Source organism: Pinus tabuliformis, chromosome 7 (assembly GCF_031772625.1).
Source record: "Pinus tabuliformis cultivar Carrire ecotype Pingquan chromosome 7, CPIR1, whole genome shotgun sequence".
NCBI classification, from domain to species: Eukaryota; Viridiplantae; Streptophyta; class Pinopsida; order Pinales; family Pinaceae; genus Pinus; species Pinus tabuliformis.
The window spans coordinates 1761312757-1761327141 of NC_142293.1; the positions used below are offsets into that span (position 1 = coordinate 1761312757).

Below are 14385 nucleotides of genomic sequence, written 5' to 3' on the forward strand. Positions count from 1 at the left end.
CATACCCTGTCTCAACATTATTTATGAACGCATAAATATGATCACTGTAATCACTGTCTCGACATAACTGTAGTCACTGTCTCATTGTCTCGGCATGTTTGAGGAGGATCACGCAGAAGCACACATGATCTCGGCATACGTAGAGGAGCATATACTCTTAGCATAATTATGATGATAAATATCTCGTTGACCCTATAGTAATGCTTCCTGTCTTGACATTCAAGCAATCATGTAAACACATTCATGATCTTAATGAAGGCAGAGTTGCAAGATCATGATCTCAGCACAACACTCATGGACGTATACATATTTCAATATGAAGATCTTGTTGATGAAGACCTCAGTGAAGATGCAGCTATGATGTTGCAGCAGTAATGAAGATCTTAGTGATGCAGTGATGATCTCAATAGTGACAAAGAAGAGGATTGGTGTCTTGGTCTTGGAGTGGCTTAGAAGGTCAAGGGTCATGTTCTTGTTATTTGTCAATTGAGATCTCTATAAGAAGAATTTTTTGCGGGTTTTTCCTCTCCAAGAGGGAAAGGTTTTGGCCCTGGTATATAGCCAACATCGTGTGTTCTTGTCTCCTTGTTTTGGTAGCTATTTGATGAACTAAGAAGACACACTATAATAATAACAAGTGAAGACTATGCTAAGAAGAAAAGTTAAAACACCTCACAAATAGTTATCAAGCTAAGAAGAATCACATTAATTCTAATTGCCCTAGATTCTTCAACATGGTATCAGAGCTAAGGTGTTGAAGTCAAAGAAAGGGCAACAAAAGAGACATACAAGGATCAGTCTTCAAGAAGGGCATTAAAACAAGTTTAAGGGTTTTGTCAAGATTAAAGGATCAAGTCTACAACAACAGTCTACAATAGCAAAGGATTTTTGTCTATGCAATCTAGAAGACAGTCTACAACAGCAAGAGCTTTTATGCTCACAAGTCATCATCAAAAGGCCACCAAGACCCTCATAAAAGTTGTCTACAAAGAAAGACCTCATCTTGGAATAGGTTGACACCATGGAAGCAACCCTGATCCACACTACAAAAGAAGGCATATTGAAAGCAAGAAGGCACTGTCATCTCCAAGGTTATGAAATCAAGCAAGGATCATCTCCTTGCCCTAGAAGAAGACCATCCGAGGAAGCAACAAATCATCAAAAGGGAGCAACCTTTTCTATTAAGGAAAGGCTTTCTCACTTGAAAGAAGATCATCCAAGAAGAAGCCCTCATACATCTTCTTCAACCATCATCAACATGATCAAGGTGAAGATTTCATCTTCACATGACAAGTAAGTATCTTTTCAATTTATAAATTTGGTTAAATGACTTCATGAATTGCAAGGACATCTATAAGTTGATGGGTCATCAAGATTCCTTGCATGAAGAAGGAGGATAGTCATAGTCCTCTAAGAAGCTGAAGTCATTAAACATATCAATAGGTCTCCTCTGAATTTATGGAAAGGGATGCTTATGAAAGATCCCCTCACATAGCAATATTGGAGACATCAAAGTGATGTAGATGATAAACTCATTCTCTAAAGATGCAATGAAGAAGGTCACATGAAATCTGATCTACATGAAAGTAAAGGGTATCAAAGGATGTAGGATATCTTCCATCTACAAGACCTAGAAAGGAAGATAACCATAATGCACTAACAGATAATCAAGGTAACAAATATCCATAAGATAAGAAGGTTACCTCATTCGACAACTTATGGTCTCTATGCTAAATAGAGAAAGACAAGTTGATGGCAAAAGTATTGAAGGGTAAAGGACTAAATCATGTGCAGAAAGGAAATGGAAGTTTGGTCCTCAAACAAGGCAGAATAGGTATAGCTAAAATTATGGAAGCTCATATCACCGAACAGATGGAGGAAGCTGAAGAAAAGGGCCATGGAAAGAGGGAGTAACAAATCTCTCATGAGTAAGATGGTATCCCTCACAAAAGGGTCCTATCATAAGCTTCTGCTATAAGATATGACAATGATGATAAGATGCATCGTGGCATCATGGAAGCATTAGAAACAAGAACTCGTGACATCTCCATGGGAATCATGAAGGACAAAGTCCATGATAGACAAAACATGAAGGATATAGCTCTTAGAAACCTTAGTGGACATTGTAGGAAAGGAAGAAGTCATCTAGGACAAGGCTCATCATACATCAAGTCAAAAAGGAAACATCTGCCAGTTGGGGATATACCAGATCCTCAAAATTCTCTGATGGAATCCTCATCGTAGGATTCACTAATCTAGAGAGGAAGCAAGTGTTTCAACAGGAACTCCAACTTATGGAATCCATGAGACGATGATGTGATGACATGAAGCAGATCAAGGGATTGAAGATCTCTTCAATCAAGGAAGCTGTTGGAAGAAGCCTTGATGACCTGAAGGTAAAAATAAGGTATGTATGCTTGTGTTTAATATTATAATGACATGTCATATGGTTGCAGGTAACATAGATCATTACTTCTATCTTGAGAAGCATGATCAAGAGAAAAATGATCTCCTCCTCTGAAAGGATGCAAGAAGACATAAGACACACTAGATGAAATCAACATAATATGTCCTCATATGAAGTATGAGGTGGCTGATCACAACTAAGAAACTTTGATTAAAAGGCACCTGGGAATGGAATGTGTAAGGAAGGAAGAGATCATGAGATATGCAACCTTGATGAAGGCAATCAACATCCAAAAGATCAAGAAGACTTGACTAGAAAATCTCCTGGAAAGATATGAAGACTTTGATGGAAAAGATGTAGACCCTTGACAATGGATATCTTTGGGAGATGTGTCAACATGAATGCAGGATGTTGATACCTACAGAAAGATGTCATGATGAAGAGCCACCTAGTAAGGTACAATTTGATTTAATGATATATTTGATTTCTTGAATAATATTTGGATAAGTTCATGCAGGGCTACTTACAAGTACAACTAGCATTCATGTGATGAATGGAAGAAGCATGATGAGAAAGAAGTAGTCATATGACGAAGGTTCCAAATATGAAGAAGGCCACTTTCCATGAAGAAAGGAATGACATGACGAACTAAGGAGGAAAGTGATTTATGATTGTTGCCCTACAAGAAAGAAGCTCAACTAACTTTCATGACATCAAGGAGAGAAGTTGATCAAGCAGTTGAAGGACCCACGAAGAAGAAGTTGCTAATGTATAGAAGAGTCCCTAGCTAAGAGGGAGCTCTGACAGGTCCCTGATTAAGAGGGAGCTTGGATTAGGTCACCCTCGATTAAAATGGGAGTGACAGTTGTGTTTTTTATATCTCATGTGTCATGCAATAGACTAGGACTAACAACCGTAAGTCTAGGTGAAGGCCATGAATGGAAATGTAGAAACATGATAGACACAACATTCTTGTCTTCACCTGGGAAGAAAGAATGGAGGATTGGGTAATCAGCTAGCATCCGATGCTCTTTGAGGATGTGTAGGGCATCCAAGATAAGAGTAGCAAGAGGATTGATATTCTTTGAGGGCTGGGAACCCAAGATAAGAATAGTCCTAGAAGGTCATACTCAGTGAACACTCGGGTGTGTATGTATCTTGAGAGACAACATAAATCATTGGTCTCACCAACATTGTGCTTTGATCTTATGAGAGATAGAGCTGTTAGTCAAGGCCTTGCTATAAACAATGTTGGTTACTATGATGCTATACAGATGGGTTACCAATCCGATTCTTCTTATGAGAAATTCTTTAGATTGAGAATGACCAAGTACCATTATAAATACCTCCCTAGTTAAGAGGGAGTGTTAAAGAAAGTATAACTAGGTTCGGTATTTACAAATGTAATTTTGATCTTTGTACTTTTCAAGAAAAGAAATATTATTTTTGTAAATTATAAGAATGAGTTTCTTGCTCATTCCATAGGTCTAGGAAAGTCAAAGAGTCAAAGACATGTGTAAAGAGCTCTTCTTGAGCATATATGTAATGTATATGAGTCAACCTAGTGTCTAGATCAACCCTCCAAGACAAGCACAATCCTCTTGATGAAGGAAACAAGCAAAACAATGAAGAAAGCAGTTATCGAATTAAAGGATGTCATGTCGGCTTGCATTGAAGACACAACTCTTCACTGGCTCAGGTCGGCTAAATATGGAGGGCAAACCACTATATATACCCAGCTGGGGTATCCGCAAAAGACAAGGAAGAAACTTGGACTCGTCTGAGATTTTCGGGACTCTATCACAGGGTAATACGCATGAATACAGGGGTTTGAAATATGCATGACAGGAGGACGCAATATTGGGTATCTCTGAAGTAATTACAGTCTTGGTGTAATAATGATTTCAGTGCAAGATACAATCTCGGCATACCTGTGAATGGAGAGATACAATCTCAACATACTTAAGAGTTACGTGACAGTTCAATCAAAGTCTCGGGATAACTATAAGGAAGAAATCTCGGTGACCAAACAGAGACATACCTTGTGTCGGCATTATTTCTGAACACATAAATATGATCACTGCAATCACTGTCTTGGCATAACTATAGTCACTGTCTCATTGTCTCAGCATGTTTGAGGAGGATCACGTAGAAGCACACATGATCTCGGCATAAGAAGAGGAGCATATACTCTCAACATAATTATGATGATAAATATCTCGTTGACCCTATAGTAATGCTCCTTGTCTTGACATACAAGCAATCACGTAAACACAGTCACAATCCTAATGAAGGAAAAGCTGCAAGATCATGATCTCAGCACAACACTCATGGATGTATACATATATCAATATGAAGATCTTGTTCATGAAGACCTCAGTGATGCAGTGATGATCTCAGTAGTGACAAAGAAAAGGATTGGTGTCTTGGTCTTGGAGTGGCTTAGAAGGTCAAGGGTCATGTTCTTGGTATTCGTCAATTGAAATCTCTATAAGAAGAATTTTGTGTGGGTTTTTCCTCTCCAAGAGGGAGAGGTTTTGGCCCTGGAAGATAGCCAACATCGTGTGTTCTTGTCTCCTTGTTTTGGTAGCTATTTGATGAACTAAGAAGACACACTATAATAATAACAAGTGAAGACTATGCTAAGAAGAAAAGTTAAAACACCTCACAAATAGTTATCAAGCTAAGAAGAATCACATTAATTCTAATTGCCATAGATTCATCAACACTAAGTCCCTGGAAAAACCTAATTCGGGAAAACTAGTGCAAAAACTGAGGGTTATAATATTATGCAGTAGTGAAAATCCAAGTACAAACTATGGATGCCCAAACTGGCTATCCAAACAGAGGAAACATGACAAAAATAACTAGTGAGGAAAATTTCTCACTCCATAGGCGATTCGACACTAACCTTAGCTCGAAACTGAGCTGTCCCTTGCTACCTCTGCATAGTAAGTGCGTTAGCCTATGCAATCACTGCGTCCCTCTAGCTCAGAACTGCGTCATCTCTCACTATCTCGCCATCTGCTGTCTGGAAAACTGATTCTCCCCGCCTCTGGAACCTCTATCTAGTGTCTTGCATGGACTCTTGACTTCTCCCCAATAAAATGGAAATCTCCTCTAGAGGGCTTAGCGCTGCCTCTCTGTGGCAATCACTGCCTCTTTGCAATGCACTTGCTAGAACTGGAAAAGCTTGCTCCGGCCTCGCTCTCTCTGCCCCTCTCTCATTGCTTTGATCTCAATGAATCATCTCCGACACCTGAATGTTGTTACTCTGGAGATCGATTTCCTAGCAAAATCGAATGCTCAACTGGTTTGGTGTGTTCTCAGAGCTCCATTGACTTTCTTCTTATAACCCTCTTTTGAGACTTCAACGGCCAAGATTAGATCTTAATCTATGGCTAGGATTAACTAGAAGTCGATCCGTGTGAGTTTCTAGAAGATTCACACCATAACTTAATTAATTATGATTAGTTATGCATATTCCCTAAGTTTAGACTTAGGAAATATTTAAAAAACGACTAATAATCTAATTAAGTCATTTCTAGTTGGAATTTCCAGAAATGATTTATGGGTTTTGGGGATCTCGTGTATTCTAGCCTCTCCAAAAATATTCATGGCTAGAACACATCCAATGCTACAAAAACTAGCAAACAATTGATTTCTAATAGAAGAAGAATCTGGTTGGGTTTTCTCCATGTGGGTTTTGCCCTGGTCATTGGACTTAAATTCTCTGTGTCTCATTTTGTTCTTGGCTGTCTTCTATTGTGCATTTGATTTATGTTCTATCTACAATTGCTTATCTAATATTGCAATGTAAAGAAGTTTTGTAAAAGTGATTGTTACAACATAGAACATCAGAATTTCAACAATAGCACGCTGAAAGAGTCATTTTTGGAAGCAATCACTGTGATAAAAATCAGAGAATGAATCTACCCAAAAGGCTTCCCAACTGAGTCATATATTCCCAGGTTCCATGGTGTTCTTCCTTCAAGTTGTAAATCTGTTGTTGTTTAATATAAGGTTAAATATTGTTGGTTCAGTGCTACATAAATATGGACTTAAATTTTTCTTAGATTGAAGTGAACTTTATATGATGTTCTGTGGTGCCCATTATTCCTATGTTGTTTATTTCTGTTCACTGTGGTTTGGAATCCTAATTCTAGGTGGCATTAATTATGGTATACTACTGTTTGGAAATTAAGATTACTCACATGCACTTACAACAGTATGTACTTAACATGTTTGACAAAATTCGTCACTGAAAGAGCTCACTATAAACTTAGAAAACCTGGGGTCATTTTGGGAAATTTCCAAGTAGAAATATTACAGCGAACCATCTTTCTGAGGAAAACAAGGGCTGGAATCGTAGTTTCAGAGGCAGTGCGGGCTGGAATTAACCCTTCTGAGGCAGCAAGCCATCTTTCTGAGGCAAGCGAGGGCTGGAATTAATCCTACTGAGGCAGTGAACCGTCTTTTTGAGGCAGGCAAGGGCTAGAACCTAGTTTCTGAGGCAGCGAGGGCTGGGAGAAGAGCAGCGGTTGGTTGTCTGTGGTAGCAAAGGATAGCAGGCTGCCTGAAGTTGAATTCTAACCTACAGCAAGCTGGCCATAGGGCCATATTCAAGGCAGCAAGTGGCCTATGGGAGCCCACTCAGGGATCTGAGGCTGTGGCTGGCTAACAGCAAGGAGCTAAGGGAGAAATCAGGGGCAGAATAACAGTGTAGGGTAGCAGCAAGGACAGCTCGTGTGATTTTGTGGCAGCAAGGGAGTAACTACAATTTGTAATCCTAGAAACTACATTTGTGTTATTGGAAAACTGTGGATTTTGTAAGTCTGCTAATTGCTTGTTGAATTGGCCCTACTTATAATGTTTGCTGGTGAAATAAACTGTTCTTATTTGTACTACGTGTGCATTCAATAATTATGACAGTTTTATAGATTGAAGAAGTACTGCAATACTGTTATAAAGTACAATTTTGTGTTGTGCTTATTGAAATCCTAACCTAGAATTTCATCCCAAGGGTAATTTCTTTAAGAGGGATATTGCATAAGGCGCATCCTTTGGGCTTATATGGTGTGGACAAAATGTTCAGGAGTACCCCTGCTGAAAGAGGGGTAACAGGTGAGATTATTGACCTCAAGTTGGCTTGAAACAATGGAAGATCACGGAGACACAGCCCTTAACCTAAATCCTTATGGACTTGACATCTCCTATCCTTTTACAAAACAGTTCAATCAAGTTTAATCTCCATCAAATGAATTGCTGGCATACTATTTCATTCCTCTACAACTTTAGCAAACTCATCTTCCTATAAATGTGGAAAGGATCTACTTTGGATGTACTAGCTATATTTTTTGTTTATTGGTCGCTGTTGTTGCTATCCTTTTGCATCTCTTGTGACATGTGCCTATCTTTTCTGTTGAGTTGTTTTCCCTCTTTGTCATCTTACACAGTGATATACATTTTGACTACTTTCATAAGAATACCTATCATATGTACTCTTCATAAAAATTTGAGTCCATTAAATGCATTTTCAGGTCTCACATATTTTAGCAGAGATGGAATTTTTTGGAGAATGTGGAGAAAGAATCACTGTAGTCTCTAGTGCTTCAGTTTTGTTTGAAGAGATAATTTTTCTTTGTCTGGACTATTCCAGGCTCATGTTTACTTTTTGTGGGTCCTGGAGTCATATTTCAGGGTTGGGTTCCAGTTGTAGCCTTAAATCATCACAGATTTGTCCCAGTCTTAAGTCCTCTCTCTAGTACCTAAGAAATTTTCAGAAGTTTTATTGTAAAGGAACATGCTTTGAAAGAACATCTTCCCTGGTTTACTTTATACATATATGTTGATGCAGGAAGCAGGCCATGGATAGGCTACGTGAAGTAGCGAACTTGGCAGCAGAACATATACCTAAACAAGGATGGGCTAAAAGCATAGCGTCATGGGGCAAGGGATATTTGAAATCATCGTCAGGATGTAGCAATGTTTCTGAAGAAGAACTAAGCTGGTATGTGGCAGATACCATGTATGTCTATCTGAGATCAACATCTGGAAATGTATTTGCTGGTAAACATTCTTGATTGTGTCCTTTAAATACTCAGTTTGCAATTCATGCTGATTCTATCTTTACACCCTCCAATTACTTAAGTTCTTTTATTTAAACCGAAATTGCGTGAGAACACTTGAGAGCTTAATATTTCCTGATAATTTCCAACGCTGCGAGTAGATTTGGGTATGGTTGATGTGGCTATTTTCAATCTCCATGTAATGAGTATTTATTCTAGAAAGTAGCTTGGAAATAACACTTCCAATATTTACTCATCTATGGAAGATCGACATAAGCATGTCATACCAGTAGCAAAGATTATTGACATGTAGTTGTGTTTTCAATATCAATGTTTTAATTTGTGAATTGATAGATACAATTGTGTATTCAACTTGCATTGACTGCCCTGTTCGATGAAGGTTTTCAGACTGCCCAGCTAACTGAATTTAATTTTGGATTGCCCCTTCTAAAATCCCTAGAATATTTCACACAGCATTTTTTATTTTGCATAAAATTTTCTGATATATTTGCTACTGGGATGTTATCATGATGCTACAGTGGTATTTTGGATTATTGGTTATTTCTGAGAAGCATTACAGATAGATTTTTCAGCTTGGTGTTTTTCTGGACATATGCATGTTCATAACTCCTTTTTTTTCCCTGGTGTTCATTTTGTATAATGGTACTATGTAATATTGATGGTTTGCTGATCTAAACCAGAAATCAGGTGAGAGCAGTTTTTCCCATGGTGAAACAAACAAAGTTCCTTCTACAGATTAATTACTCCAGAAGACTTGGAATATAAAGATATCCATGAGGATACAAATATTATATATTAAATGTGTGAATAAGAATGATGATACAATGAGAATGAGAGGCTTGCTTATATACCAAGCAGGTGTCTCTTCATGGAGAGTCATGTCTCATTTAGACATGACTCTTCAACCTAGTTACTAATTAACTAATCATTATTTATGATTATTATGATTTACATTGTTTTACATTATTTCCTATATGTTTATTCATAACATTGCCTTCCTCCTCAAAAGGCTCTGTCCTCTAAGCTTGTCGATGAAAAGGCTTGATTTCTTTTTCGGTTTCAAATGTTCTTTCGTCTCAGAATAGTCATCTTTGTCGATACAAGTTGATATGATCTTCTAAGTGACGAACAAAACTGTCGAACTGAGAAGGGAACAAACCATCCCGGATTAATCTTCTGTGGAATATCCTGATCACTGGAATTTTGTAACGACTTGTCATCATAGGACTGGATTGAGGTTAAATCACTATTCTCTAGAACATCAGTTTGTTGTTTCTGTTCTGAATGGTCCCGATACGTAGCATGGTTGAGTTGTTTACTCTCATGATTCAGATGTTGATATGGAACTTTTTTGGTTTGATTTTCCCTCATTGGTTGTGTGGTAATTTTTTTATTTTCTTCTGGCGAAGATGTTGTTGAGTTGGTTACGGAACATTCACTTGGGATGTTCATTGTCTGAACTGCAACATCTAAGTTTGCATTTTCTTCAACTTGCTTGTCTTCTTCCTGAGTTGTGACATTCACTGGATCAGTATCTATTTTTTTTTTTTTCGCTATCTGTTGCAATTTCCAAGTCTAACAGTTAGAAATCCTTCTTGTACTTTCTGATTTATTTCCTCTGACTTGTTTTGTTAATTATAAGTTATTTACCATGTAAATACTGAAAATAAATACAAGTACAGTCTCAACACATACAGATCATCAACTGAAGGAAAAACAAGCACACAAGTAACATTGTTATTTTTGGATTAATGTCCCTGGAAAAACCCAATGCGGGAAAACAGGTGCAACTATCTGAGGGTTTTATTACTAAGCAGTTTCAGAATACAATCTGGGTGCTAGAACTGGCTCACCCAACAGAGAATGCCCTTGGCAGTAGTAGCTCTCAATCGAAGACAGATATCAGCCCCAGTCTGCCCCACAAAATCTCCCAGCGTCAACCTCTAGGGTCTGCGTCAGCCTCTCTGGCCCAGCGTCAGCTTCTTTGGCCTAACGTCAGCCTCTCGAGGCTCTGTGTCAGCCTTTGGAGCTTCTATGTCTCCCACGCTGGCCCTCCTCAGGCTCTGCGCAACTCCTAGCTACAAGTACAGTCTCAACACATACAGATCATCAACTGAAGGAAAAACAAGCACACAAGTAACACTGTTATTTTTGGACTAATGTCCCTGGAAAAACCGAATGCGGGAAAACAGGTGCAACTATCTGAGGGTTTTATTACTAAGCAGTTTCAGAATACAATTTGGGTGCCAGAACTGGCTCACCCAATAGAGAATGCCCTCGACAGTAGTAGCTCTCAATCGAAGACAGATATCAGCCCCAATCTGCCTCAGAAAATCTCCCAGTGTCAACCTCTAGGGTCTGTGTCAGCCTCTCTGGCCCAACGTCAGCTTCTCTGGCCCAGCGTCAGCCTCTCGAGGCTCTGTGTCAGCCTTTGGAGCCTCTATGTCTCCCACGCTGGCCCTCCTCAGGCTCTGCGCAGCTCCTAGCTACCTCTCCGTGGCCTTTGACTGGCTCTGCATCAACCCTCTTCTGGCTTCTGCGCTGATGCTCCCGGTACTATCTCTACCTCTTTGCTACTGCATTTACTGCCCCTCAGCTGCAACTCTGATTACTCCTTCGATTTCCTCAGCAAGCCCTGTCCCAGAAAATCGAATTCTTGATCAACTCGGTGTATTCTCCAAGTGACCCTCAAGCCTCCTCTGATACTTTTCTCGTTGACAATTCAACGACCGATATTAAGTCCCTAATCAACGACTAATATTAGATTTGGCTTGATCCATGACTTTTGGACCATTCTAACTCACTTTTATATTAATTCACATTAATATTTTATTTTTCCCAAGTTTAGACTTAGGAACTCCATTAAAAATATTAATTATTTTAATATCTCTCAAATTGGTTAGATTCTGCCCAAACCATTTCTGGGTATTGGAGATCTCATGTTCTTTAGCCTCTCCACCAAATTTTGTGGCTAGAGCACATCCAATGCTCCTCCAAATCAACACTCCCTCTTAGCGAGGACTGTGCTCTAGTAATACTCCTCACTGAGCATCACCCTGATCATCCGACATCGGTCCCTGTGCTGATGCTAGGCCTGCTACCCAACATCCTCTACACTGCTGCATCATGTACTGCTACCCATGGCCTTGCCATTGCCACTGTTGCATCTGTACGACAGCTCCCTCTACATCTGTGCTGCTGCCCATGGCCCTGCCACTGCCACTGTTGCATCTGCACTGCAACCTCTCTCATCATGCTGCCCATAGCACTGCCACTGCTAACTGCTGCACTGCAACTCAGCTACTGAGAAGTAAGTAACTGATCTCCCAACTTTGACATCTCTGTTAGGCTAGAAACACTCTCGATGCTGAAGCTCCCTCTGTCACTGACAAGTGCTCCCTCTCTGACCTCTGCACTGCTGCAACAACTCTGTGCATCTCGCACTGCTGCCTCACGCTGTCCTGGGACTCCTGCACTGTAGCTCCCTCTGTTGCTCCATCCGCATTCGTCTCTATCGACATCCGCTAATCCTGCTACTCCTCTTTGGGGCTCCTGTAGCAAGGCATAATCTAAGAGGCTGGGTACCTCGAGGATCCTGCCCTTCATCGCCTGTAGTCCGTCTGACTACAACTCGATGTCTCCCCACCTCTTCTCTCGAGGTGCATGAGCACTCATGGCACAATCATCATCTGTCTCCACTTCTTTCTCCACCCTTGCTGGCGCAACCTTGGTCTCAGAAGCCTCTCCCTTGCTCTTCTTCCTCGGACATTGGCTCGCATAGTGACCTAGTTCCCCACAGTGGAAGCATTTGACCTTGGAGAGGTCTTTCTTCTTCCGTTTCTCCTGCTTTCCCTCAGATGCTAGGGCAGCATCCTCCTCTTCCTCCTTCTTGATTCTGACCCCCTTGCCGTTGCTTCCCGCCTTAGTTAGCCTTCTGATCTCTTCTTGACGAAGAGCTGCCCACAGTTCCTCCCAATCTGGAAGGGTCGACCTGCCTAGTATGCTCTGGACAAATACCTCCCAATCCTCTGAGACTGCATTCAATGCGGTCCTCACCAACATCTCTCCATCCGGCGTGGCCCCTATGGAAGTCAGTTGATCTTAGATCTCCTTCATTCGACCGAGGAAGGTGTCTATTTGTTCTCCCTTCTGCATCTGGTATGACCGCAACTGATTTTCTAGTAGCATCTTCCTCTGCATGGAAGTATGCTGATACAATTTTGTCAGGGCCTCCCACATCGCATTTGTCATGTCCTTTTCGGCAATATGTGGTACTACATGGTCCTTGACCTTGTCAAGGATGATGCTCTTGGCCCTTGCCATTGCCTCCTCGTACTTTTCGTTCTCAGTCGGGTCAACTGGGATTGCTATCATGTTCAAGGCGAAGTGCTTGAGACGATTCTTGTCTAGAACAGACAAGATCATGGCCTTCTAGACTACGAAGTTTGAGGCTCCGTCCAGTCTGTCTTGATCTCTTACCCCATTCACTGCCATTTTGCTGCTCCTCTTTCGACTCTTCCGAGTCTCTCTACTTCCCTCCTGGAAGTTCTCGGTGTGACTCCCTCTGAGCCTCGATTTCCCTCCTGGAAATCCCTCTGCCAATGTTGAGATGTCCCCACTTCGATTGTTAGTGTAGCTGCACAACTGATCTGGATTTCTTGGCTAGAAATCCTCAACAACAAGTCCCTCCTCCTTGGTCTTGCCCTGTTAGGTACTGTTCTGACCACATTACCCCCACCAACTTTACTCCGCAACTTACCTACAACCTCCTATGCTCCAGCGAACTGTAGGTTAGAACCTCTAGGCTCTGTGCAATCCCGGCACTAGCAAAATTTGCACCTCTTGGCCACGGGCATCAATCCTCCCTGATTAAGAAAGATGACTGGGCACTGTGTAGGTTAGGTCTGCTCCTCTCTGCCACTGCGCTAATCCTCTTCTCGGCTCGTACTGATGATGTAGGCACTGTGTCACCCCTTCCTTGCTGCTGTTCCACTAGGAACAACTTCTGTCACTCGGGACAGTTGTTTTTGCTACTGCTGCTCTGCTCGGCTGATGCCCTCAGTTACCCTGTGATCTGCTACCATGCTCTGATACCATGTTGGAATTTCTAAGTCTAACAGTTAGAAATCCTTCCTGTACTTTCTAATTTATTTCTTCCTACTTGTTCTGTTAATTAACAAGTTATTTGCCATGTAAATACTGAAAATAAATACAAGTATAGTTTAAACACGTACACATCAACAACTGAAGGAAAAACAAGCACACAAGTGACATCGTTATTTTTGGACTAATGTCCCCGAAAAACCCAATGCGGGAAAACCAATGCAGCTATCTGAGGGTTTTATTATTAAGTAGTTTCAGAATACAATCTGGGTGCCAGAAGTGGCTCACCCAATAGAGAATGCCCTCAGCAGTAGTACCTCTCAATTAGAGACAGATATCAGCCCCAATCTACCCCACGAAATCTCTCAGCGTCAACCTCTAGGGTCTGCGTTAGCTTCTCTGGCCCAACGTCAGCTTCTCGGGGCTTTGCGTGAGCCTTTGGAGCCTCTGCGTCTCCCACGCTGGCCCTCCTCAGGCTCTGTGCAACTCCTGGCTGCCTCTGCGTGGCTTCTCGCTGGCTCTGCGTCAACTCTCTCTTGGCTTCTGTGTTGATGCTCCTAATACTATCTTTGCCTCTCTGCTATTACATTCACTGCCCCTCAGCTGCAACTCTGATCACTCCTTTGATTTCCTTAGCAAGCCCTGCCCCAGAAAATCGAATTCTTGATTAACTTGGTGTATTCTCCAAGTGACTCTCAAGCCTCCTCTTATACTTTTCTCGTTGACAATTCAACGGCCGAGATTAAGTCCCTAATCAACGACTAAGATTAGATTTGGCTTGATCCA

The 14385-nt window shown here is 41.0% G+C and overlaps 1 protein-coding gene across 3 annotated transcripts in view; it reads left to right on the forward strand.

Annotated features, from left to right (window-relative positions):
* Positions 1 to 8240: 8240 nt before the first annotated feature.
* The window catches only part of LOC149255394 (uncharacterized), a 280594-nt gene continuing 274449 nt past the window's right edge, over positions 8241 to 14385 (forward strand). For 2 of the 3 annotated variants that reach the window (XM_089460473.1, XM_089460474.1), the window contains exon 1: positions 8243 to 8417. In XM_089460473.1, the coding sequence (XP_089316599.1) occupies positions 8275 to 8417 (143 nt within the window). In that variant the 5' untranslated portion in view covers positions 8243 to 8274. Of the gene's footprint in view, positions 8418 to 14385 lie in introns of all 3 variants that reach the window. The other variant, XM_089460475.1, reaches the window with a different exon arrangement.